The 26,779-nt window shown below is 46.0% G+C and overlaps 1 protein-coding gene across 3 annotated transcripts; it reads left to right on the top strand.

Moving 5' to 3' along the window:
• Window positions 1-601: 601 nt before the first annotated feature.
• Window positions 602-26,721, top strand: LOC147156178 (disco-interacting protein 2 homolog C-like). Of its 3 annotated transcripts, none has more exons than XM_086065783.1 (38): window positions 602-976; window positions 5,770-5,841; window positions 6,360-6,464; window positions 7,273-7,398; window positions 7,491-7,760; window positions 9,061-9,183; window positions 9,263-9,409; window positions 10,233-10,352; window positions 10,482-10,679; window positions 10,745-10,836; window positions 11,012-11,122; window positions 11,235-11,358; window positions 11,441-11,550; window positions 11,680-11,782; window positions 12,654-12,718; window positions 12,847-12,940; window positions 13,027-13,146; window positions 13,838-13,952; window positions 14,073-14,212; window positions 14,884-15,020; window positions 15,138-15,346; window positions 15,445-15,559; window positions 15,628-15,829; window positions 16,806-16,906; window positions 16,994-17,074; window positions 17,165-17,288; window positions 17,355-17,476; window positions 17,693-17,804; window positions 18,788-18,897; window positions 18,993-19,123; window positions 20,220-20,388; window positions 20,517-20,687; window positions 20,814-20,875; window positions 20,952-21,009; window positions 22,367-22,441; window positions 22,523-22,697; window positions 22,777-22,900; window positions 23,939-26,721. In XM_086065783.1, the coding sequence occupies exons 1-38, from the start codon at window positions 898-900 to the stop codon at window positions 24,189-24,191; spliced, it is 4,845 nt and encodes a 1,614-aa protein (XP_085921909.1). In that variant the 5' UTR covers window positions 602-897; the 3' UTR covers window positions 24,192-26,721. The 3 variants fall into 3 exon arrangements, with proteins under 3 accessions (XP_085921909.1, XP_085921908.1, XP_085921907.1); XM_086065782.1 differs by having other exon boundaries at window positions 7,470-7,760; XM_086065781.1 differs by having other exon boundaries at window positions 7,470-7,760; window positions 14,058-14,212.
• Window positions 26,722-26,779: the final 58 nt, after the last annotated feature.

The following is a 26,779-nucleotide window of genomic DNA, read 5'->3' as shown; positions in this document are numbered from 1 at the left end:
CTAAAAACTCGATGAAGCAACCAAGTAAGTGTCGTTCATAGGAAGCGAGCATCCATTGAGGTTTCATCGAGCATTTAATTAATCGGCAAGGCATTGAATTACAATTGTCAATCAATCATAATGTTGCAGATTATGTAAAATACACTTGTTAGGAATCAAACCTTTATATTGAATGTCATATCTGTGGTAAACTAGCAAATAATTTATTGTGGTGGCATTTACGAGCTTCCGCCACAAGTCAAAATGGCGATCAACTCGGTGAAAGGAAGCTCTCCGCTCATTAAAGAGATCGTTGTAATTAGATTTGTAAGTTTTATTTGATTTCAAAATGTAATTGGATGTCATTTAATTGCTATTACAATTTGCATGGCTTGCATGCAAGTCACAAGCAAACGCTTATACAATACGCCGTATGTTTTCTCCGCGTTCGGAGCATTTTCGTTGCGTAAATATGAGAAATGCCCGGATGTTCGGCGAGCAGCCGAAATCCACGTCACTGTTGTTTCGGTGCGGTTGCCTGCAGCGCCCCCTGCCGATGACTTGGGGCGCCGCAGCCCCTCCTCCTGTTCCGCGTCGTCGCCGTCACGTGACCCGATTGGCAAGCAAAGCAAAGCGGCAGCAAAAGCTCCGCGAGCCTCCTCGTCCTCATCCTCATCCTCCCCATCCCCACCGCCAGGAGCACGACCACCCCAGCCCAGCCACTCCGCCGCGAGGCACTTGAGCCATTCCAGGTCGGCGGACGCCATGGCGGACCCCCGTTAAGAGGCGAGACTTTGGAGCCCCCTTTCTTTGTTCTCCTCGCGGTCGCCGCGCGCGCCTTTCGCCGAGGAAGAAGCGACGAAGAGGAGGAAGGAGGAGGAGAGGGCTGAAGGTGTTTTCGCCGCGATACGAGGCGGAATGGCGGACCGAGAGGCGTCGCCGATACCGTTGGAGATCCGAGCCCGCCTGGCGGAGCTGGAGCTGGAGCTGTCAGAGGGTAAGACCACCCGCCCATCAACCCCACCCTCATCCAAAGCCCCGGTGCTCTCTTATCTCATCGCCATCCGCACCGACACTAACGGAATTTAATTGTTAGCACCCCTCCTCCTCCTCCTCCTCCTCCCTGCTCCTCTTCCTCCTGCCCCTCCTCCACCGCTCCTCCCATCCAGATGTTTGTCAGCCAGCCACGGGCCCGGCCAGCTCTGCGCAGCCGCCCGACGGCGAGCCTGAGCCGGCGGCGGCCGAGAGCGACCCTCGGCCCGCTTTGGCTCTTTGTCTGGTCTGCGGGAGTGAACACTACGTATCCCCCCCACCCGCAACGCCCCCTCCCGCTTTGACCTTGAGATGTTGACACCGCCTTGCGAGGCTACCTGTGCGCGCGCGCGTGCGTCCGCGCGGGAGCGCGCGCCTGTCGACGGCATTGCGATGCAGCAGCTCGGCGCCGCTTTTTTGGGCCTTCTGACGTCCGACATTTGTGGCTGGCGAGGCCTGCACTGAGGAGGAGGATGCTCGGGAATAATTTTTCACTCGCCCACCCCACCACCCCGATCCACTCCCCCTTTTCCCGCCACATACACACACAGTGGGCCTGCATGCATGTGGAACTCAGTCACAGCTGTTGGAACACATCGCAAGCGTCTCACATTGGAACATTTGTGCCTTATATAATGCAAGCGACATCTTTTATTCATACGGGCTTGCACGGCCTAGAAACACACGGGGATGATCTTCCACACACTTCCAGCGTGCACGTCTCAAGTGTGTGTGTGTGTGTGTGTGTGTGTTGCAGTAAAAATCACACGTTTCCATCCAAGTTAAGTTCAGTTCCAGCCAGGCATGTCCCGATCACGTCTTTGCGGCCAAGTTCGTTGATTGCGAGTTTGCTTCTCACAAAATCATTGACACTTGTTAGACTTTTATTTGAAGACAGGTGTTTTTTTAATCCGTCGCATGTGCTCACCTGTTGCTCGGTGAGCAGTTTGGTGGTAATGTTCCTTCCCGGTCTGTGCGGCTTTTGTAGATTTAAGGCTTGTCAATTCTACGCAGAGGCAGGTTAGACCCGATGTTGCTCATTTCGCAGATCGGATGGTCAGCCAATGGGAGGGCTGCACTGCTGTGGGAGTGGCCTAGCTGGCTTCAATAATAGCCAATCAAGAGGCTCCTTCCGTTCCCTTAAAATTTGCCGCAGTCGTCGCGTTCTGGAGTCTCAACATCTGTGCCATAAAGTCGGGAACAGGAGAATGCTTCATTTAGACAAAAATAGCGCTTAGATGCTATCTTGTGGCTTCTTGTTGCTCCGGAACGCCGTCGTAGTGACTTGAGGAGTTTCATGTGGTCAAAAGTAGTGCGTTACTGCAGGGCTGGGCAATTCATTTAAATTACAACTCCACAATTACAAAATCGGCATAATCATAAACAAAAATAAAAGATTATTAATATTAATTTTGAGATATAGTTACACTTTTTTTTTTTTTTTTAAACGACTAACTAATTTAATCAATCTTGTTTGGTCCAAAAGGAACTTGCATAATAGTTTCAAAGAAATGTATTTGTCTTAATAATGTTTGAACATTTTCTTGTTTTGCACCCAAAAAACAAATTCTTGTCCTCATCGTGATTGCAATTATTACCAAATCAATCATGATTTAAGTTTTTCTTCATAATCGAATCTTGGGGCATCCCGGTGGCAAGAAAGTATTCCAAAGTTAGTCAGTTAGCTGAAACGTTGACGATCTCGTCGTCTCTGTTGAACACAAAAAATGACTTGCGGCCGCGGTGTGTTTGATTTGCTCACCTGAAGCCTGTTTGTGGAACTCAAGTGACGGCACTTCACAAGCGACTTGATGCAGCTGCTTGTGTGTGTGTGCGTGTGTTTTTTTTTTAGAAAGGCTGCAGGGCTTTTTCCGCGGCTCACGTCACCATCTTTGTCAGGGTGTTGGTGAACAATCGCTGAAACGCTCGACGTCGGTTGATGAACGAGAGTTTTCTTTTCCAAGTTGCCGTCCAATATAAAACGATTCTTAGCTTTTGTCTCCAAATGTCCACTGAGTGGAACTGAAATGAAGTCATTTGGTGCTGTGGAGACAAGTGAGCGCCACCTGCTGGTTGTCTGCGCTGGAGATGTTGTCATCCGTTTTCCGTTTGTGTTCATTGGCACCTGTGGACATTTTAAAGTCTTTGATGAACCTCACATGGACGCTTTTGGAGAAGAAGACTGAGATTCAAACTCAGAACCTCCAAAGTGCGAGGCAGACGCGCCAACCATGCTGGAGACGCATTTTCTTTTTTTCTTTTTCAAATGATCCCTTGTGAAAAAGATATCATCTTAAGTTGAGACGACATCTCAAATGCAGCATCATGCTACATGCTACATGCTACATGCTACATGCTACACGCACGGTGCACACGGGCCACATTTGATTTCCATCCCCTCAAGTCGCATGTTGCTATTTTTACACTTCTTGACGTCTTGACCCACTGAATCACCAGCGAGGCCGACTTTGTTTTCTGCTGACGCTGGTCTAGCTCGGCGTGCGTGTGCGTGGCTTTGTGTGCGCGCCGGCTAATCGGCTATCGGACGCGCTGCAGACCACACGGGTCCCTACATGTGAGCGTGACAGCCCAAGGTCCCAGTGCATGACGCATCTTTGTGTGTGTGTGTGTGTGTGTGTATCTTGTTTCCATGGAGCCTGCGTGTGTGTGTGCGCGTGTGTGTGTGTGTGTGTGATGTGATGAGAAAAAGGAGATCAAATAAAGCAGGATGTGTATGCAGACGTTAGCAGGAAACAAAGAGAAACAAGATGGAGGATGAAGATGAGGAAGATTCCGATTCCGTCCGATTGGCTTCTCTTTGTTTTCCTTGAAGAAAAACGACATGATGTTGTTTTGCTCGGCGTCCTGGCAGAGTCCCAGTTTGATTCAGTTGGTTTGTCGAGATGCGCTCTGATGTTGACTGGCGACCAGTCAGGGCTCTACACCGCCTGTCAGATGACCCCTGACCCTAACAAGGACAAACAATAGCCAAATTGCTTGCGTGGTTCATCTCATCCAGAAGGAAAACTCTTGTACCATTGATTGCCTCTCAGCTACCTGCCAGACCGCAATGAGGGAGCGACAGGCCTGAGAACACACGCACACACACACACGCACACACACACACACACGCACACACACACACACACGCGCGCGCGCACACGCACACACGCGCGCACACCACACACACAGCAACAGGTCTGATTAGCCCACTTCTCACATCTGACGCTCCACATCCAAGATGGCCGCCCGAGCTGCGGCCTTTTCCAGGAGAAGCGTTGCTAGGCAACTCCCTCCCTGTTCCACTGCGCTGTCGGTGGAAGATGGCTGCTCCCTGTGGACCCGCTCGCTGTGTTCGCCAGCGTGCGTGCGTGCGCGCGCGCGTGTGCAAAAAAAAAAGGTTGTTATTGACGCTGATCAGAGGAACACACACGCGCGCACGCACGTGAGACGTGTGCGTGGATGTTGCCGCGTCGTCATTGGCCGGTTTTTGATGCCCAATCTTGTGTGCACTCATGCAGGATGTTTGGCAGCTTCTGATTGGTTCTCTGCAGTCCTCCTCTTCTTCCTCTTCTTCATTATGCCTGCCCTGAGCCTCCTCCTCCTCCTCCTCACGTTCCTTCTCCTTTTACGCTTTAATCTCGTCCTCTTTCTCTTCTTCGCCTCCTCCTCTACTTCTCTTCTTTTCCTCATCCTCCTCTTCTTTCTCTATTTCTCCTCTTCCTCAACTTCCTGTTCTCGCCCTCCTCTTTCCCATCCTCATGCTCGTCCTCCTTTTCTTTTTCCACTTCTTCCTCTTTTTCCACCACGTCCTCCCTCCAACTCCTCCTTTTCCTTCTTCCCAATCTCCCCTCTTCTTTCTCCTACCTAACCTCTTCCCCTCCTCCTCCTTCACCTCTACCCTCCTCATGCTCGTCCTCCTTTTCCTTGTCCTCCTCTTCCAGCTCCTTACTTCTCCTCTTTTTCCACCTCCTGTTCTACCACTCCTCTCTGTCATCCTTATGCTCCTCCTCCACTTCCTCTTCCACCTTCCTTAAGGTCTTCCTCCTTTTCCTCATCCTCCTTTTTTCTCCATTTCTCCTCCTCCTCCTTCACCTCTACTGTCCTCTTGCTCTTTCCTTGTCCTCTTCCTTCTCTTTCACCTCCTTTCTCTACTGCCCCTCTTCCTCCTCCTCCACTTCCTGTTGTACCTCTCCTCTTTGTCATCCTTATGCTCTTCCTCCTTCACCTCCTCTTCTTTGTCCCTCACTCTCTTCTTCTTCTACCCTCCTCATGCTCTTCCTCCTTTCCCTTGTCTTCTTTCTTCTCTTCCACCCCCATTCTCTACTTCTCCTCCTCCTCCACTTCCTGTTCTACCACTCCTCTTTCTTATAAATGCCCCCCCACACTCCTCCTCCTCCTCCTCTTCTTCCTCCTCTTGCTCTCACGTAGTGATTAGCAGCACCTCCTGAGGTTTTGTGTTGTTGTGGAGTCCACCGATCAATAATTAGTCAAGCGATGCGTTTAATGGAGTACAAGCGGAGGAATTATCTGTATTAGTGCTGCTGGTTGCACTCGGCGAGTGACGGGAAAACGTTGCCACGGCAACTTCCTGTCTCCTCCAGTTTGGACCTTAGAGGTGACGGCAGGTGCAGAAAGTTTGAAAAGCAGCGTTTTGTTTGATTTAACTTCTCCTCCCACGTCCATTCTTCCATCATCTCATTTTAATTTGTCACCTTTGACCCGATTGGCCGAGACGCTCTGTGTGTGTGTTTGCAGGCGACATCACTCAGAAGGGTTATGAGAAGAAGAGGTCCAAGCTGATCAGAGCGTTTGTTCCACATGCTGGAGGTAATTTAGTCACCTGGTTCGGGACCACCTCACACAGCCAAAGTTCAGGGGGGAAAAAAAAATGGATCGATTCGCAATCCCGACAAATTAGGACGGCGCTTTATTAGCCGTTTAGCCGCCGTTAGCGCACGTAGGCTAACGCGCCCTGGAGCTCAGCTTGGGCCTGCTCTCCCGCACGTGCGCGCCCACGTGCACGGCAGGTTCCGCTCTGGATGCAAACAGCCAATCACCTTTTCTTTGATTGATCACTTTTTTTTTCCAGATGTTTTATTGGTCATTTTTTTCCCAGATGTTTTATTGGTCATTTTTTTTCATTCGATCAATCCAGAAAAATGAAATTTTTCTGATAAATCATCTTCATGTTTTCCTTTTTTGGGGGGACTCTGCTTTTTATCAAACCTCTTGTTTGTGTGTGCGCAAATGACTGTGTATGTTTCTACATGTGGTGGTTTGTGTGTGCGTGCGTGTTAATTTGTGTGTGTGTGTGTGTGTGTGTGTTTGCATGCTGCTCTCTGCAGGAATGGAAGGTCCGATGTCTCACCGGGTCCCTTTGGGCCCGCCCTCTGCCGCCCGCTTCCACCGCCGGCGAACATCGGGCACCAGAGACGAACGCTACCGCTCAGGTGAAGAAGCTCGCCCGCCCATAGAAATATTTACTGAAGCTACTTCTAAATCCGTTTGTCATTAAAAGCATCCTAAAAATGTGGCCATTCTCAATAAAGAGCATTGTTGATATTCAGGAATTCATATCAATTGAACTTTTAATAATAGCAATGCAACGCCACTTTTCCACATCCAATATGGCGGCAACGTTGACATACAATGCATGTATATTCAGAACACTTAAAAGTTAGGGATGTTCAGCTTTCAGGTGAAATTTCAGGATGAACCAAAAATGCAGATGAACTTAATTTGACCTAATATGATGATGATGATGATGATGATGATGATGATTCTGTAAGTTTATGCTCACGTCGGTCCAAATGTTTCAGTATCAAGGTTAATGCGGAAATCACTATAAGTCACGAAATGGATTTTGCAAAAACAAATGAAGGCCTTAAATGGCATTGAGAAGCATTTCAATATGTTGAGAAGCATTGAAAATTGAAATTCAAAATTGTTGTTCATGCTTTATTTTGCATACAACATTGTGCAAAGGAGGCACAAAAACACAAATTAGCGATAATAAAAGAAAATGAAAAAATTATGTATTTGTGAGGACTTGTGTCAAGTTGTAATTTACAATGAACAAAATGGCCTGGTGCTTCATCTTCCAAACAGATATTGCTCTGAATTTGAAAAGAAAAATATACTGTTCCTGTCACCAAGGTACAACATGAAACACTAATGCCACCGAGTGGCAGTAAATGACTTCAACTACAAAGAAAGAAGTCGAAGAAAACGTCCTCACAAGTGATCTTTCTGTCCCAGACGTCCACACGGAGGCGGTCCAGGCCGTTCTGGCGCGCCACGTGGAAAGGAAGGTGGCGGTGCCCATGCCGTCCAAACGGCGCTCCCTGGTGGTGCAGACCTCCATGGACGCGTACACGCCGCCAGGTGAGCGCACGCCGCGCAGGGCGGCGGCGGCGCGTGCGCGCGCGCGGCGACACGCGGCTAACCCTCACTAGGCCTGTCGCCCTTGTGCTCAGACTCCTCGTCGGGCTCGGAGGAGGAGGCGGGCCCCTGCGACGACATGTCGGGCATGGAGCACTGGATGGGCCGGCCGTCCCAGCTGGGCCCCGCCCACCTGGGCTCCACCTCCTCCTCGTCCTCGTCCACGCAAAGCGGCGGCAGCGGCAACGCCGGGCGGCTGGCCGACTCGCTGGCGCACGTGCACATCTCGCACCTGGCCCACCTGGCGCACACGCACGGGGGGCCGGCGCACCTGCAGCAGGGCCACCTGGCGTCCTCGCACCACGGTAAGACCAACGCACAAAATGTCACAAAAAGTTCATAACATTGGAACTTTGACTCAATTTAAAATTGCTGGTAAAAACATATTTTTTGTGACTAGTGCTGTCACTATCAAAACGTTTTCTTTGGAATCGATTCATCGACTAATCAGATTCATAAAAAAAAAAATCATTAAAGTGTATTACAAAATGATTTTTTTCCCTGATTACTATTCATTAACTAGTGATTGGTGTTTATTCAATACTTCGTATTCATATGGTAATTTAAAAAAAGGGCGATTGATGTTGTACTATGTAGTAAAAATAGATGTTTGCAAATTTCTTATTTTGATAAAACACAGAAGATCATCAGGCTTCTTCCATGAAGGACTACAGAAATCAGCAGAGGTGGCAAATCCAGGTCCAGAAAGTATCAAAACCCTGCCACAGTTTGGCTTTAGCCACAAGTGCTAGCTAGCTAGCTCCATTGGTGCTTGTTTACCTGCTAGGGAGCTAGCTAGCTAGCCAGCTAGCATTAGGGGCTAAAGCCAAATTGTGGCAGGGTTTTTACTTTCTGGACCTGGATTTGCCACCTCTGGAAATCGGTGAACAATTACTGTTGATGTGCTCAAATCTAATTTAAATTAAAAAATGGCTCCAAACAATTATTTGTTTATCAAAATAGTTGGCGATTAATTTGAAAATCGATTACTTGATTAATCGATTAATTTTGACAGCTCTATTATAATTAACCTGAAAGTCACTCACACCATTTTGGTTGGCCATTTAGCACGCTGCTAGTTTAATGTTAGCATCCGCTTCATGCTCCTTGTGCGTGTCATCATTTGAAGTAGTCAAAGTCCTTTTTTTTTTCTTTTCACTTCACTCGACTCGCCGAATCTAAAGCTCATTTAGGATCCGGATTTTGGTTCACAACAGAAAGCAAATAAGTCAAGGTAGCATTGTACAGCCGCCGCCTGTTTATCTCTGGGGATGCGTTCCACTTTTAAAGTCTTCTATTTAATTGTCACTCTCGCTTTACTGTAAAACTGACCCAGAAAACAGACGAGAATTCAAATGAGTTTATTTTAACACCAAAAATGTTCAAACAAAACATCATTCAGGATAACAAAAGTCAGTTAGCTTAATGCTAACATATAATGTGAAACACCATACATGGGCTAAAGGAGATTCAAATTGTGTCTTGGGAGCAGCAACGATGACTATTTGTAGTCATTCAAATCACTTCCAGACTCATGAAGTGAAATGTGATCATTAAAAGCGCACGCGCGCGCACACACATGTGAGTCACGTGTTTGCGTGTCAGGCATCGGCCACCTGTCTCTCAAGAGGAAAGGAGCGCTGAGCGTCGCTGAGAACGGAGGATCTTTGCGGCGCTCCTGCGAGTTCGGCTCCGACATGTTGTGGCCGCCGCCGCTGGAGTCTGACGGTACGGCTCGGCAACGCGACCTTGGCGTCAAACCTCACGCTGCCGCAAACTGCCAATAAATACTCCAACGTCTCTCCAGAAAACCACTCGGGCCCGCCAGATGTGATGGGCTACTCGTCAGACTCGCCCCACTCCCACACGGAGCGCCATCCCATGTCCAACATGGGCACCATCGCCCGCAACACGCAGAAGTACGGCAACGCAGAGCGCATGGAGACCGGAGACGGTACGATTCGCAAGGGTCCCGTTCCATCACAATTCACTTGGATTGATTTTCCATTCAGTCAAAGATTTTATTCTTTATGTTTTATATTTGTATTATAGTCATATATTTGTACGCATTTAATTTTAAAGTATAGATTTAAAAAATTTGGAATTGTCTTAGAATGTCATTCGTAAATGTAAGAAAATACTTTTAAATTCCTGTGAACTGTAAATTTCAAGAAAACAAGATACGAAAAAAAAATATGGCGGCCATTAATATATATATATTTTAAAAGACATCTTAAAAGGATCGATTTAATGTTTTATGAATTGATATTCGGCTTTGAAAAGGAAAATCAATTCGATAATTTTTTTAACCCGACAAGTGTAAGAAGGTGACAAAATATTGATTTGATATTTATTTAGATTTGTCAGATCGCTCTCCTTGCCCACATGAGGGCATCACACTTGTTAGCTTAAAAAAAAAAACCCCACTGTTTTCACTCGAGCAGTATGTTTGCTGTACCTAATGTTTTGTCCTTTCTTCTTCTTCTGTGGGGTTTATTAATAGAACACAACCAACCCATATTGTCCATTCACAACGTATCGCGAATTCATAGTGGCCAGATGTTGTCAATTGTGCTGCCGCCATCTAGTGGCGGGGGTCTGAAGTGCACTCGTAAATCTGATATTGACTTGTATTTTTTAAACCCCAAAAAAAACGATGACACTTGATGACATGCTTGTTTGGTGCCTTGCTGAAGGGCACCGCAACAATATCCTCTCTCAGGGCCAGCATGGTGACGTGGCGACTCGCATCACATTTAGTTTGTTCTGCTTGGCAGGCGTTCCCGTCAGCAGTCGCGTGTCGGCCAAGATCCAGCAGCTTGTCAACACGCTCAAGCAACCTCGCCGGCCGCCGCTACGAGAGTTCTTCGTCGATGACTTTGACGAACTTCTGGAAGGTTTGAAGTCACAAATTTCACGTTTGGATTTGTACGGCACCTTTCAAGCGATTCAAGAGTCGCCCTCTTGTGGCATCTTGGCGCAAGTTGAGGAAAAGAAATCGTGACGATCTGTGTCCCGCTGTGCAGTCCAACAGCCGGACCCCAATCAGCCTCGTCCCGAAGGTGCGGAGATGATGCCGGTGCGAGGCGACGCCCTGGGGGTGGTCACCAATTGGCCGCCTTCGCTGGAGGCCGCCCTCCAACGCTGGGGCACCATCTCCCCGAAAGCCCCCTGCCTCACCAGCCTGGACACGGCGGGCAAGCCCCTCTACGTCCTCACCTACGGTAGGTTTTGCGTGACCCCTGACCCCGCGCCAATCTTCAAAGCCTCACCAAGTGCGTGCGTGCAGGTAAATTGTGGTCGCGCAGCATCAAGCTGGCCTACAACATCCTCCACAAGCTGGGCAGCAAGCAGGAGCCCATGGTGCGACCCGGAGACAGGGTGAGCGCCGTGACATGGTGATGCTACAAATTGCATTTTGGATTCGTTTTCATTTCTAAAAAAAATAAAATCAATGCAGCTGTGAGTTTGAAATTTTAAAACGAATCAGCGCTCACTTTCTGCGCATTTCGCGGAATCGTGATGTCACTTTTGCCATTTATTTTCTCACCCGCAGGTGGCGCTGGTGTTCCCCAACAACGACCCCGTGGCCTTCGTGGTGGCCTTCTACGGCTGCCTGCTGGCAGAGGTGGTCCCGGTTCCCATCGAGGTGCCCCTCAGTCGCAAGGTGCGCCTTCGCCATTATAACCACGCTAAGCCGGTGTTTGCCACGGCGCATCTTTTATACGTCACAACTTGCACCAAACGAAACCGGCGTCACAATTGACATTCTTCTGCAGGATGCGGGAAGTCAGCAGATTGGATTCCTTTTGGGAAGCTGCGGCGTCACCGTGGCGCTGACCAGTGACGCCTGCCATAAGGGGCTCCCCAAGAGCGCCACGGGGGAGATCCCGCAGTTCAAAGGTCAGCTGAGAGTCCGCACTTCAGTCCTGTTGCTCCCGTGCAAAAACGGCTGCCTGACTTTCTTGCGTGCGCGCGTGCGCAGGTTGGCCCAAACTGCTGTGGTTCGTCACCGAGTCCAAGCACCTGTCCAAGCCGCCCAGAGACTGGTTCCCTCATATCAAGGACGCAAATAACGACACGGCTTACATCGAGGTGAGTCGCGAGAAACGAACGTCGGCGTTGTGGTGGCTAAAAAGTGGGTTTTGCTCCATTCAAAAGCGTGCGAGAGTCCGATTAAATGAACAATGAACATTTATTTGAACGTTGTGGTGACTTTTGCAGTACAAAACGTGCAAAGACGGCAGCGTGCTGGGCGTGACGGTGACCAGGATCGCTCTGCTCGCACACTGCCAGGCCCTCACGCAGTCCTGCTGCTACACCGAGGGTGAGAGACGCATTCGCACCTGCGCTCGTGCACAAACGCACCCAAAAAAATAATAATAATTTGGACATTTAAGGATGAACAAATGAAGGTTCTAGTCACGGATTTACATATGAATGGACCGTCCATGGCGGGTGAAGCCAGAGGGCGGCCATCTTACGTTGCCACTCTTACCGACAACTTCAATACGGTTTTCATTGAAAACTGTTAGATTGGCACGATTTATGCTAAAAAAAATCTCTCTAAGAAGTAAGGGCACGTAGTGATGACCATTTATATGCTTTTGCTTCTTTTAGATGTATTTTTTTCACTCTAAAAACTATGGGTCAAAAATGGACCGATCCTTTTACTTTGAGTCAAGAAATTAGTCTTTCAGCGTAAAACAACTCATAAAATATTGGTCGGATCCTTTACTTGGGTCATAAAAGGGATCGATCCATTTTTGATCCATAATTGGGTTACTTTTGACCCAACTGTTTTTAGAGTGTTCTATTACAATATTTTCTGTTATTTGTTTACAAGCACACAACAATATTGACATTAAACAGTGAGTCTTCTATTATTGTTGTGCAAAAAGAATGAACGGTTCTGACGAACATGATGCAGACGAAAAACTGTAGCGAAATCAATGTATTCAAGTTATGAGCACAGAGAAAGTGGCAACGTAAGATGGCCGCCAAGGCACTTCCGGTGGCTTCACTTACCCCGATGGCGAGTCAGCGGCATTGACGGTCAGTTCGTATGTAAGTCCGTGCTTATCGTGCAGATTTTGGGTTCACAGAAAGCAAAATATCCCAAAGTTTTTGTGAGCAGTGTACATGCGCAGAGAGCGCCACCTAGTGGCAACCTTCTGAACTCGTCTCTCCTCCCGCAGCCGAGACCATCGTCAACGTTCTGGATTTTAAGAAGGATGTGGGTTTGTGGCACGGCATCCTGACGGTAAGTTAAAATTCAAAGTCTCAAATGCGCTTGACATGTCGCTTTTCGCAACATGTTTTCTTTTTGTTGTGACTAAAAACAAAACAAAACACGGTGCTAATGTGCGGCATGCGCGTTGGTGCGTGCAGAGCGTGATGAACATGATGCACGTGATCAGCGTGCCGTACTCGCTGATGAAGGTCAACCCGCTATCGTGGATCCAGAAAGTCTGCCAGTACAAAGGTGAGCTTGGGAACGTCACTCACAGCGACATCTTCTTCTTGACGAAATGTGTGTGTGTGTGTGTGTGTGTGTGTGTGTCGCCGCAGCCAAGGTGTCGTGTGTGAAGTCCAGGGACATGCACTGGGCTCTGGTGGCCCACAAGGACCAGAAGGACATCAACCTGAGCTCCCTGCGAATGCTGCTCGTGGCCGACGGGTCCAACCCTTGTAAGACGTCGTTCAAAACGGAATCTTGCTCATGTGACTTGACGGGAACAAAAATCTCAGTCTGAATCCAAGACGGAAGCTAAGCTCACCTGTGTATGTTTATTAGGGGTGTGCCAAAAAGTCGATTCGGAATTCATTTTAAATGTCCCAAAATCGATTTTATCTCAATTATTTTTATACTGTCTTCTTGCCCTTGTGTGTGTGTCTACTGGGAGCGCTGTACACAATTTGGCCACATAGGCAGTGTGGTTCCGCGCGTTCTGATACACTGTTAAGTTGTAGCCACTTTAGAGAGTAGAAGGAAAAAGTCACGATCAAGTTATGCCAATAAAAGTTGTTTTTTTTGCAGCATAGGAAGAGCATATGTTGGTGAGTAAAGTTAAGATGCTTCTCTGTAAACATTCCTGAAGCATTTTGTATGAATAGCCGTTCTTTTGAGTGATAAAAGTGCCGCGAGTAGCGTGCTAATTAGCATTAGCGAGTCGGACTGGAGTCGATCGTGACGATTCTTTGCACGTCTATAAATTGAAGCAGAAATCCTTGTCAATCAAATCGAATCGTGAGACAGCCAAAGATTCCCACCCCTCATGTTTATGGAGCATTTGATCTTCTTCGTGAAATGTCGTGAATGAATTGAGCCGTGATGTTTTGCACCTGTTGAACCCGAGCACGACCCTCTTGTTGCCGTCAGGGTCCATCTCGTCGTGCGACGCCTTCCTCAACGTCTTTCAGACCAAAGGCCTGCGAGCCGAGGTCATCTGTCCCTGCGCCAGCTCGCCCGAGGCACTGACGGTCGCCATCAGGAGGTGCGTGCGCGTGGATACGAGTACACTCGAACAACAGTTTTTTGTTTTGTTTGTTTTGTTTATGAGCAAGATCCAATTTTGATCATGTGTGACGTTCTTACTTAGTGTCGCTGTTTCCAGGCCGGTGGAGGACAGCAGTCAGCCGCCAGGCCGCGGCGTGCTGTCCATGCAGGGTTTGAGCTACGGGGTGGTCCGAGTGGACACGGAAGAGCGTCTGTCCGTCCTCACCGTGCAGGACGTTGGCACGGTGGCGCCAGGAGGTGCCTTACTTTGTTTGTGTTCACGTCTTTAGGATGTTTTCAGCTTGTTAGGCAAAACTGTGGGATGGGTGAGTTGAGTACTGTTACCAGGTATTAGTAAATAAAACCATTTTACATGAGCATTTAAAAATGTTTCATTTTTTAATTTGTATTTTTTTTAAATTAAATAATTGGCCAATTATTGTTAAAAAAAGAAAATAAATATTAGTAAAAAACAATTTTTTTATTGAAGGTTAACTGTAATTATAAACTATTAAAATAGAAAAGTGACCAAATGTTTTCATTATTAAAATTAAGTGCCTTAAACAGCTCACATACATTTATTTTATTTTTATTTTTTTTACGGCTGGGCATGTAATGATATACAGAAATTGCAAGAATAGAAATTTGACATTCATTTCATGCAATTTTAAATACAATTATATTTGGGATATATAGGTATTTCTTTAAAATGATCTGTCATTGTTTTTTTTTGGGGGGGGGGTTATTTATCAAAAGTACTCGTGGTCTCTGCACTTGGTGAATACTGAAGAGTTGAGTAAAAAATAGTGCTATCAAACATCCTTTTTTTTTTTTTTTACTTTTTTTAAAAGATCCAATCTACTGTACAAATGTGCAGCTGTCGACGTCTGCCCATTGAACATGAATTGTGGCTTTTGTTGCTGGCGCAGGCCTGGCGTGCGTGGTGAAGCCGGAAGGCGTCCCTCAACTCTGTCAGACGGACGAAATCGGCGAACTGTGCGTGTGCGCCATCGCCACCGGCACGTCCTACTACGGCCTCACCGGCATGACCAAGAACACCTTCGAGGTCGGCACGTCGCTTCTCATCGCGTTTTTTTTTTTACCCAAAATTGTGACGCACCTTCAAATGAAAGAAAAGCAATTCGGAAGACCGGCGTCGTGACCGTCTGCCGGTTGCCTGCAGGTGTACCCGGTGAGCGGCGGCGGCGGTCTGGTGAGCGAGTACGCCTTCGTGCGGACCGGCCTGCTGGGCTTCATCGGGCCCGGCGGCCTGGCCTTCATCACGGGTAAAATGGACGGCCTCATCATGGTGAGCGGGCGCCGGCACAACGCCGACGACATCGTGGCCACCGCGCTGGCGGTGGAGCCCATGAAGTTCGTCTACCGGGGAAGGTGAGCGGCCGAAGTCCCGTTGAGGAAGTGGAGACGAATTCATCGCTTGCTGACCCGGCGGGCAAAATGTTGACGTGTTTGTGGCGCCGCCGTTGCAGGATAGCCGTGTTCTCCGTCACCGTCCTGAGGGACGAGAGGATCGTGGTGGTGGCCGAGCAGCGGCCCGACTCCACCGAGGAGGACAGCTTCCAGTGGATGAGTCGCGTCCTGCAGGTAGAAGGCCTCGCAATTCTCATCCATTATTTTAGGTCAATTCACCCCCCCCCTCGAACCCTCGCCAGGCCATCGACAGCATCCACGGCGTGGGCGTGTTCTGCTTGTCTCTGGTTCCGGCCAACACGCTGCCCAAGACTCCGCTGGGCGGCATCCACCTGTCTGAGATCAAGCAGCTGTACCTGGAGGGGGGGCTGCACCCCTGCAACGTCCTCATGTGCCCCCACACCTGCGTCACCAACCTGCCCAAACCTCGACAGAAGCAGCCAGGTGGGAACAACCATGATGTCGTGCGTTTGCCTGTTGAGCAGGGTTCAAATAGTTTGGGATTTTTATTATAATCATTATTATTATTATTATTATAGGTAGTTTTGATTTTATTTTGGATTTTGTTTTTGAAAGGGATACTTGACTCATTGAGCCATTTTCAGCAGTAAAAAGATCATATTTTGTCTTTAATTAATGCGATAAGTTCATTATTTTTCATGTGCAACTTAAAAAGAAATTTTGCCACTTGCTGTCGACTAAAGATGACATCACCTGTGCTGAGGAAGTAGGTAACGACCAATCATGGCTCACCTGTTTTCTGGGTTTGGTCATCAAACTCAGCCATGATTGGTCCTCAGCACAGGTGATGTCATCTTCAGTCGACAGCAAGTGGAAAAAATATTTTTTAAAGATATTTATTGTAAATGAAAAATATTGAAGTTATTGAATTAACTTTTTACTGCTGAAAATGTATCCCTTTAAATTCAGTTCGTTTCAATGTGATTTTTTTTTTGTCTTTATTAGTATACATTTTTTATGCTTCATTTTGATTGTTTTTTTTATTTTTCATTTTTTATTAGTTTACATTTTTTTATGCTTCATTTGATCAGTTTTTCTTAGTTAAAAAATAATGCTTCATTTTATTTGATTCAATTTATTATTAGTTTTTAGTATTAGATTTAGTTTTTTTGTTTTTGAAAATAGCCTATAGACATTTTTTTTAGTACATACTAAAAAATAAATAAAAAGCTCACTAAGTATAGCGTTAACTACAATTTTCTTCTGCAAGACAGAAATAATGCATTGAAAAGGAAGCCCAAAGTTCATGTATGAGATGAATTGACAAAAATGAAAGCAAAGGACATTTTCACTATGATTGACATTTTGATTTGTACATGCAAATGTTTCTTCAATTTTACTTTTATGCTAGCCTCGTTAACTTTATCAACCTTGGCGTTGGGTGCCGTTTCTCTTGCAGAGATCGGCCCCGCCTCCGTGATGGTGGGCAATCTGGTGTCGGGCAAGCGGATCGCTCAGGCCAGCGGGAGAGACCTGGGACAGACGGATGACAACGACCAGGTGAGACTAATCATGCCAGTCAAAAACGTCTTTTTCTTTTTTTCCCTGAACATCCATTCCACTGACGACTCACTTCCTCGTACGTAGTTCCTGTTCCTGTCGGAGGTTTTGCAGTGGCGAGCTCAAACCACGCCTGACCACGTTCTCTACACTCTGCTCAGCTCTCGGGTAAGGACGGCGCTCCGGGACCGACTTCCGATTGCGAATGTCTGGAGTGAGTTGACTTGACGGTGCTGTGCTTCCCTCTGCCTCCTCCAGGGGGCAGTGTCCAGCTCCCTCACCTGCCTGCAGCTCCACAAGCGTGCGGAGCGAGTGGCGGCCCTGCTGATGGAGCGGGGCGGCCTGCAGGAAGGAGACCACGTGGCTCTGGTCTACCCGCCAGGTAGGATTCGGACCACTGACCTGCTTTTGTCCCTTTTGACTCTGAACCCTCATGGCCGTCTTGCAGGTATCGACCTGATCGCCGCCTTCTACGGCTCGCTGTACGCCGGCTGCGTCCCCATCACGGTGCGACCGCCCCACCCGCAGAACATCTCCACCACGCTGCCCACCGTCAAGATGATCGTGGAGGTTCGACTGGAGTCGCATGTACTTCCGGGTGGCGCGACTTTACAATCTGCAACTCATTTTTACGGCATTTTGAGTTTAAGTCAACAGTAGTCACTCGCTCTCTGCCCCCCCCGGAAGTACGCTGGCGCCGATTGTTTACATGCGTGATGAGAAAGCAAAAGATTCTTTTGCGGCGTGGAGCGGTTCTGACCCGTCTCGTCTCGTCTCGTGGTGCAGGTCAGCCACTCGGCCTGCGTGATGACCACGGCCGTCATCTGCAAGCTGCTCCGCTCCAAAGAGGCCACGGCCACCGTGGACATCAGGAACTGGCCGCCCGTCCTCGACACAGGTAACTTGTAGCAAACACACACACACACACACACGCACACGCACACGCACACGCACACGCACACGCACAATGTAGCCAAAGACAAAACTTTGTTGCTGTACTGAAGTCAGGGGTCTGTAACCTGCAGCTCCGGAGCCATTTGTGGCTCTTTAGTCCCTCTCCTGTGGCTCCTCGTGAATCGCAAACAAACAAAAAATAGTAAACTATTATTATTTTTTAAATACTTTTATATGTAGATAAAATATCATTTAAATGAATCAATGATTTCGATTTTTAAAAAGTAAATAATTGAAGATTAAAAAAAAAAAAAGTCAGTCCAGATATTGAGACGAAAGGTAGATGAAAAAGTATTAAAAGTTACCTAAAAATGTCTGAAAAGCAGAAAAATTACCATAAAAGGTCCATAAAATTACCCCAAAAATGTCTGAGATTTTTTTTAAAGGCAGAAAACATTTAAAAAGCAACTATAACATGTCCAAAAACAAAAAGAAGAAATCCCGAAAATTACCATAAAATGTCCACAAAATTGGCAATAATGTCATAATTTGATAGCAAAAATATTTTTTTCCCTCAAAAATAACCACAACATGGCCAAAAAAAAAAGAAAAGCAGGGAATTACCATAATATGTCCATAAAATTGCCAAAAATGTCAGAAATTTGACAGAAAGGCAAAGAATTTAAAAATGTATGAAAAATACATAAATAACAACAACAACAACAAAACGGAAGGAATTGAATATCTGCATCTCATTGGAGCAGCTCCAATGAGTTTTTCTTCATCACAATGTTCAAATGTTTTGTGGCTCCAGACCTAAAAATGTCTCTTTTGACCGGAAAGGTTGCTGACCCCCGACTTAAGTCGATTTTTCCGATATCTGTACTTGAGCATGACTTTTCTGGTGACGTTATACTTTGGCCTGTTGCAATTGAAATCAGATGATCTGTACTTTCATACTTTGTCAACTTTGTGTTTGTGCTTCAGACGACCTGCCAAAGAAGAAGCCCCCGGCGTTGTACAAACCCACCAACCCCGACGGTTTGGCCTATTTGGACTTCAGCGTGTCCACCACCGGCATGCTGGCGGGCGTTCAGGTCAGCTCAGGAACACCATCGGCTCCCAAAACCGCGCACCCCTCATCTTCATGCGGACTTCATTAATAACCTCCGTCCCCCCCCCCCCCTCGCAGATGTCCCATAATGCCGTGGGAGCGTTCTGCCGCTCGGTGAAGCTGCAGTGCGAGTTGTACCCGTCGAGGGAGGTGGCCATCTGCCTCGACCCGTACTGCGGCCTCGGCTTCGTCCTCTGGTGTCTCTGCAGGTTGGCTTCCTTATTTTGTCCGTTTTGTCTGGCTTCTCATTTGCGCAAAGGGTCTTGCAGTTGAGGGATTTGGCGCCACCTGGTGCTCTGACATGCAATTGACAATGTTTTTGTCCAAATAAGGCTCTTGAAATTGTCATAAGATGGCGGAAAAGCAAGCGTTTTGTTCAAATAAATAATATATAATTAATATAACATAGTTCCTTAGCGCCATGAGCACAAAACAGCAAACAAACTATCATCTACAACCATAATTAAAATAATAAATACATATTTTTTCACGTTAAGTAATAGTTTAGTTTTTTGTTTGTTTGTTTTTTGCAAATAATACAATTAACATATTAGTAAAATAAAAATAAAATGAACTAAAAAAACTAAATTTTAAAAAAGTAAGGTAAGTATTGTTAGTTTTTGGTGCAAATACAGTAAAACAATTAATAACATAATAAAATGAAAAATAATTAGAAAATGCTATTGATGTTTGTAATTAATGAAAAAATAAATAGTCAACTAAATATGTTTGCACATCATACATTTAAAAAAAGTTAAGTAATTGGTTAGGTTTTTTTGCATTTACAATAATACAATTAGTTATGTATTATTTATTTTATTCAAAAAAATGCTATTGATATTTGTCATAAATAAAAATACAGTAAAATAAATATGTTTACAGATATACATTTAAACAAAAATGATTATATTGAATAATTGGCTCATTTATTACAATGAATCAAATGAAAACATGAGAATCATTTAGAACTTCTTTGCTTGTTTCAACTGATCAACTCGTATAAATGACGTGAGCCGTGTGTGGTTTTTGAAAATCAAAAGTGTCCCTTGAGGACCAAAGTTTGTACTCGAGAGTCGTGACCTCCATGTTGAATTTCGCCGGTGTGCTTTTCTTTCAAACTGCCTGCGAAGGAAATCTAAACTTGGCCTGCCGGCAGACATGACTCAGCCTGCAAATGGCTTGCGCTAATGAGGACGACGCGTTAATTATTATAAAATATGAGCGTGAGACAAGCTCATCTCATCGCCTGTCCGCGTATAGAAATGATTCATGTTCCATTCCATTTGAATGTGTGTGCGTGCGCAGTGTCTACTCTGGCCACCAGTCCATCCTGATCCCGCCGATCGAGCTGGAATCCAACCCGGCGCTGTGGCTGCTGGCCGTCAGCCAGCTGAGGGTGCGAGACACCTTCTGCTCATACAGCGTGATGGAGCTCTGCACCAAAGGTCTCGGCCTGCAGACCGAAACCCTCAAGGTGGGTCCTCGTCTCGTCTCGTCTCGTCTCGTCTCGTCTCGTCTCGTCTCGTCTCGTCTCGTCTCGTCTCGTCTCGTCTCGCCTCGCGTCCGCTTTCACGTGACGCTGACGCGCTGGCGTTTTTTCAGGCCCGCGGTCTGGACCTGTCCCGGGTGCGAGCGTGCGTGGTGGTGGCCGAGGAGAGGCCCCGGATGTCCCTCACGCTCTCTTTCTCCAAACTCTTCAAAGATCTGGGCCTGCACCCGCGTTCGGTCAGCACGGCCTTCGGCTGCAGGGTCAACCTGGCCATCTGCTTGCAGGTCAATGGCAAAAACATAGTGCTATGGCGCCATCTAGTGGCGTCTTGTGTTCTGATGAAGTGAGGTTTATAATTGCTCGTAAATGATATGTTGAAAGTTGACCGCGACATAAATGTTTGTCTGCAGGGCACGTCGGGACCCGATCCCACCACAGTCTACGTGGACATGAGGGCGCTCCGCCATGACAGGTCACATGTCGTTTGTGTCTCCTTTGGGGGTCCGAAGAGGCGCGTTGGCATCAATGTGTGTGCGTGTATGTTTCAGGGTGCGTCTGGTGGAAAGAGGTTCTCCTCACAGTCTGCCTCTGATGGAGTCCGGGAAGGTGAGCACGCACACACAAACCATTTTTGCCAGTCAAGTCAAGTTTATTTATATAGCCATTAATCACATTAACACTCACTCGATTGGATGAATTGGGAAAAAAAATCCAAGAGTCAAACGAGAACATTTTGAAGGAGCGGTTTTTATTTTTTTATTTTTATTTTTTTTAAATCAATGGCATCCATTTTGAAGTGAAATGTCAAGACTATTTGTGGCGTGGACAGCGTCCGCACGTCCTCCCACAGTCGAGTGACTCAAGTCGGTTTGCGCTCAACAATCTCGTCTCCAGCACGCTCGTCTGCACGTGCGTGCTGGAGACGTGTCGCTAACTCAAACGCGGAAAGTGGCTTCACAACAAGCAGGAAGGATTCCTAGAAAAAATTGCTCATTTTTCAGCATACAAACATCAAACAAAATGAAAATGTTTATCTTAATTTGGCATTTTTCATTCAAATACTTTTTTTTTTAATTACATAAAAACTTGAACTTTTTTAAAATTTATAATTGTTTTTAGAATATAAACAAAGCCTCCTTTTTTCTACAACAGCCCTCATTTCATGAATTTTAATTTACAATTTTTTAAATGTATTATATAAAATATTGAGATTTAGCCAAACTTTTTAAAAAATCTATTTTGAATTGTTAAATAAATTAAAATATATATTTTTTAACGAAAGGAAAATAAGTTGATAAAAATGTGTTTTTAAAAATTGAAAAACTTTCAATTTATAATTTTTTTTTCAAATTTATTTATCGTTTTATTTTGAAACCAAGGTGAAGAATATGAAAGTGCCCACTGAATTATTCAATTTTTCAAAAAATACTTGGACAGAAATGTATTCCTAAAAAGTATATTTAATGGTATTGTAGACCACTTTGACATTTTGCACTGTTTAAATATAGGTAATGTATGTAAATATTTATGATTAAGTTCAAATGTAATATGCACATAAAAGTATTTTAAAAAATCACAATTTTAAAAACAAATAGTTCAAAAAGGGTTACTTAACTCATTTAGGCATTTTCAGCATTAAAAAGTAAATATTTTGTCAATTAGTATCTTTAAAAAAACGACCAATCACGGCTCGCCTCTTTTCTGAGTTTGGTCATGTGACGTTGGTGAACTGAGCCATGATTGGCCGTTACATTTTCAGTCAAAATGGCCGCCCTGCTGCTTTGTTCATATTCCACAACTGCAGATTAGCGTGTTTAGACTCGTGGGCGCACATACAACTTCATTTTGGAAAATAACTTCTGCTATTGTATTGTTAAAAAAAAAAAAGAAAGAAGCTGAACTGTCTTTATTGGACCAGAAATGAAAGCAGCGTAACCGTGGCAACGCCACCTCTGTTTTTCAGATCCTGCCTGGAGTTCGCATCATCATCGCCAACCCCGAGACCAAAGGCCCTCTGGGCGACTCGCACCTGGGCGAGGTGCGCTCATCAGACCGCTCTCAACGGGCCGTCGCCCTCTGCCGGCGTTGCTGACGTTCTCTTCTTGTCGTCCCGCGTCAGATTTGGGTGCACAGCGCTCACAACGGCAGCGGCTACTACAGCGGCTACGGCGAGGAGGTCCTGCAGTCGGACCACTTCAACTCCAGGCTGAGCTTCGGCGACACGCAGACCGTTTGGGCCCGCACGGGCTACCTGGGCTTCCTCCGCCGCACCGAGCTCACCGACGCCAACGGAGGTGGGCCGGCGCGCTCGCCTCGCCGTGAGCGCTGACGCTTTGGTGCCGCGCGCCAACGTGCCGTGTGTGTTTGTGGCAGAGAGACACGACGCTCTGTTCGTGGTGGGCGCCTTGGAGGAGGCCATGGAGCTGCGAGGAATGCGATACCACCCCATCGACATCGAGACGTCCGTCATACGCGCGCACAAGAGCATCATGGAGTGGTACGTTGAGCACAATGGACATGTGCCGATGGAAATTACGACTTGGTGATAATAGGGAAGATACACACGTAGTACCACGCCCACAAAAAATGGTCTACAGTGAAGCACTATTTTTGTATAACTGAAGCTCTTCGACTTATTCAACACAGTTCTTTGTCACCAAGATGCCACAAAATGGCGGCTAAGTGCTGCTTTTGTCTAAATGAAGCTCCTCAACTGACTTCAATATAGTTTCTTGGCACTTCTGGGACGCCACAAAATGGCAGCAAAGTGCTACTTTTGTTTAAATGAAGCTCCGCTACTCACCTCAACTTAGTTCCTTGGCAGCAATATGGCGGCATAGCGCTACTTTTGTGATCCTCCTCAACTCACTTCACCACAGGTTCTTGGCAACAAAAATTGGCGGCAAAGTGCAACTTTTGTCTAAATGAAGCTCCTCAACTGACTTCAATATAGTTTTCGGCACTTCTAGGACGCCACAAAATGGCAGCAAATTGCTACTTTTGTCTAAATGAAGCTCCGCTCACTTCAGCATAGTTCCTTGGACGGACACAAAATGGTGACAAAGCGCTACTTTTATCTAAATAAATCTCCTTAACTCACTTCAACATAGTTCCTTGGCAGCAATATGGCGGCATAGCATTAATTTTATATAAATGACCCTTCTCAGCTCGCTTAAACACAGTTTCTTGGCGACTAGATGCCACAAATTGGCGGTAGAGTGCTACTTTTATCTAAATGAAGCTCCTCTACTCACTTCAACTTAGTTCCTTGGCAGCAGTATGGCGGCATAGCGCTACTTTTGTTTAAGTGATCCTCCTCAGCTCACTTCCCCACAGTTTCTTGTCAACAAATTGGCGGTAAAGGGCTACTTTTGTCTAAATGAAACTCCTCTACTCCCTTCAGCCTAGTTCCTTGTCGACCCCCCCAAAAAATCGTCCAACTTCCATATAGTACAAGATGTTGTTCACTGTCTCCTGCATGTGTTGTGCAACATTGCAGCTCCGCTTACCTAACAAACGCGCACTTGCTCCCCAGCGCCGTGTTCCCGTGGACCAACCTGCTGGTGGTGGTGGTGGAGCTGGAGGGCTCGGAGCAGGAGGCGCTGGACCTGGTTCCCATGGTGACCAAGGCGGTCCTGGAGGAGCACTACCTGATCGTGGGCGTGGTGGTGGTGACCGACATCGGCGTCATCCCCATCAACTCGCGCGGCGAGAAGCAGCGCATGCACCTGCGCGACGGCTTCCTGCAGGACCAGCTGGACCCCATCTACGTGGCCTACAACATGTAGCGCGCGTGTGTGTGTGTGTGTGCGTGCGTGCGTGCGTGTGCGTGCGTGTGTGTGTGTCCTGTGCTCTCCACTTGTCTCTTTTTCCTTTTTTTTTTTTTTTGTTGTTAGTTGCGCGTGGCCTCCGCCAGGGAAGCTTCGTAGGATCGGAGGGAAAACCAGTGAGGAGCTTGTTGTAAAAATATAAATATTGTACATTGACATAACAATCTATATGGAGAGGAAGCAAAAAGACCAGGAGGTGTCGAGTAGCCCCTATATGCAGCCCCTCCCCACCCGTGTGTGTGCGTGCGTGTGTGTGTGTGTGTGACAGGGACATTTAGTGTCGCTTCAGTGGGGATTTGAGGGTTGCGCAAGTTGGAAACTTTCTATGGGAAGAAATCAAAAATTGACCAAGTTGAGGATTTTTTATTTTTTATTTACAGACAATAATTTCTTTTTTAGCGGTGCCTCGAGATGTGAGCGCTGTATGGTGACAGTGAACTCAACTCACTTCACAATTGATCAAAAAGAGGCTTCAAGCTGTTTAAAGCCACTCCCAGCTGAAGTTTACTCAAAAACTAAACAGAGAACAACAACAAAATAGTCGCTTCGCTTTGGGCAAAAGTCCACTTAGCCTAAGGCTAGCAAACAATGTGAAACGCCATTGACATGCTAATGGTTAGCATCGATAGTTGCGAATTTGAGCAGAGCAACCGTGGAGCGTGTGACTGTAATGCCTTCGCATGTGGGCAAGGAGGGCTATTTATTTTGCATGGCAGTCCGCCTGTGACAAAACAAAATGTTGGCATTGATCTCATTCCATTTCATTCCCATGAAAAGCTTCCACTTTGGAATATTTCCACAATTGCAATTTGCAGAAACATTTGCGGCCCTTTGCAACATTACTCATGAGGCGTTCGTGTGGAGAGAAAGCGGAGGAAGTCGTGACGACGGCCCATGTGACAGAAAAATTTGTGGATGACATTTCCGCCCGTTTACTTTTTTTTTTTCTTTTTTTTTTTAGATGTGTCGCTTACGTCAGGGGTTCTCAAACTTCGGCGCCTGGACCAACACAAGCATTATGGCTTGGGGGGACTGCGGGAAAAAAAAATGATCTGCATATATCTTCTGCATATTTGTAGTTTTCTTTTACAGCATTTAGTAGTTAGTTTGTTTAATTGGGAAAATCCCTTCCCTGTTCAGGGGTCCTTGCCTTGGTTCCCAAAAAGTTTGAAAGCCCCTGCTTTTAGTACATGGAGAAGCTGTTAGCGCTAAGCTAATACTGTAGCATTAGGAGACCCAAAGTTGCATGTGTGACACTTTTAACAAAGTGAATTCTGTCAATTCTTTCACAGTCTTCACTTTGTTTATTTTCTCTGAGACAACAACTAAAAATGGTCCTCACTTCCTTTGCCAGGAGAAAAAAAGGCTTTGTCCCCCCCCCATAAAACAGTTTGATGATTTGTTTTTTCTTCCAAAAGGGACATTTCAAATGTCCGACTGCATCACAGCAAAAGATGCACTTTTATTCCTTATTTTCCCGTGGCCACATTTCATTGAATGAATCATTGAAATGAAATTTTAACCTTTTTACTGTGAAATTGAACACATTTTGATGTTTGTTTTAGTTTTTTTACCAGTTCCAGATTTGTCACCACCACGTACTGGACTGGACTTGTAATCAGAACACTGTCCAAATATTTTGTCTCTACGTGCCCTGCGATTGCCTCTCGCCCAAAGTCAGCTGGAATAGGCAGCAGCTCAAGAGGAATAAACGGGCGGATGGATTTTATATTTTAAAATGTGACATTTAAAATGTCCAGGCTGCATCACAGCAAAAGATGTGTTTTTATTCCTCAGAATGTGACCGCATTTCTTTGGATGATAACCTTTGTACGATGCAATGGAACACATTTAGACTAACTTTTATTAGTTAAATTCTCCTCACCACCTTGAAATCCTTTTGACCGAGACGAGAATTTTTAGTCGTGTGCTTGCGTGTTTTGCGACAAAACACTTTGCTGTCTTATGTGCACTAACTCAGATGTTTTATTCAAAGTCTAGAACGGATGCAGAAGATTAAAGATGAATATTTATTACAAATAAAAACTTGAATATTGTCAGTCCATCCCAAAATGGTGGAAGTGTTGGTGTTGGCTAGCTTTGCGCTGTTAGCGTAGTTAGCAGTATGCCGCGGACTGTGACGCAGATTATGTAGAATATTTTCAATAAATATATGTCATTAAGTCTTTTTAGTTCACCACCGACAGGAAGGCGGGAAAAAAAAGTCTTTATGCATATCAGCTAGTTTAACGATGCTAGCAGTTTAGCGGCAGTGTGTGTTCAAGCGCGACAAAGGACGTCCCATCAGGTGTGTGTGCGTGTGCTTGCGTGTGTATTGTATGTAAATAGTGTTGATTTTGTACGGTACAAATGTGTGTGACTTGTTTTGTACACATGACTTCAAAAGATGAAATGACACTTTTATAAGAGTCTTCTATTGGCTCACGTCACACTATATAAGTGCAATAAAGTGCTTTGATTGGCTAAAGAGACTCCGCCTTTAAGTCATACTTTTGGTCATGTGACCGCTAGAACACATTTTCACA

The sequence above is a fragment of the Leptonotus elevatus genome, chromosome 21, assembly GCF_054856555.1.
Source record: "Leptonotus elevatus isolate MCC_2025b chromosome 21, RoL_Lele_1.0, whole genome shotgun sequence".
Lineage (NCBI taxonomy): Eukaryota > Metazoa > Chordata > Actinopteri > Syngnathiformes > Syngnathidae > Leptonotus > Leptonotus elevatus.
This window is presented reverse-complemented; position numbering and strand designations above follow the sequence as displayed.

Excerpts from the sequence above, each read along its gene's own strand:
- LOC147156178 (XM_086065781.1), top strand. The coding sequence starts at position 898 with ATGGCGGACCGAGAGGCGTCGCCGATACCGTTGGAGATCCGAGCCCGC. Across the intron at positions 5,842-6,359 it reads GTTTGTTCCACATGCTGGAG|GAATGGAAGGTCCGATGTCT; the intron begins GTAATTTAGTCA and ends TGCTCTCTGCAG. Across the intron at positions 14,213-14,883 it reads TGGCACGGTGGCGCCAGGAG|GCCTGGCGTGCGTGGTGAAG; the intron begins GTGCCTTACTTT and ends TTGCTGGCGCAG.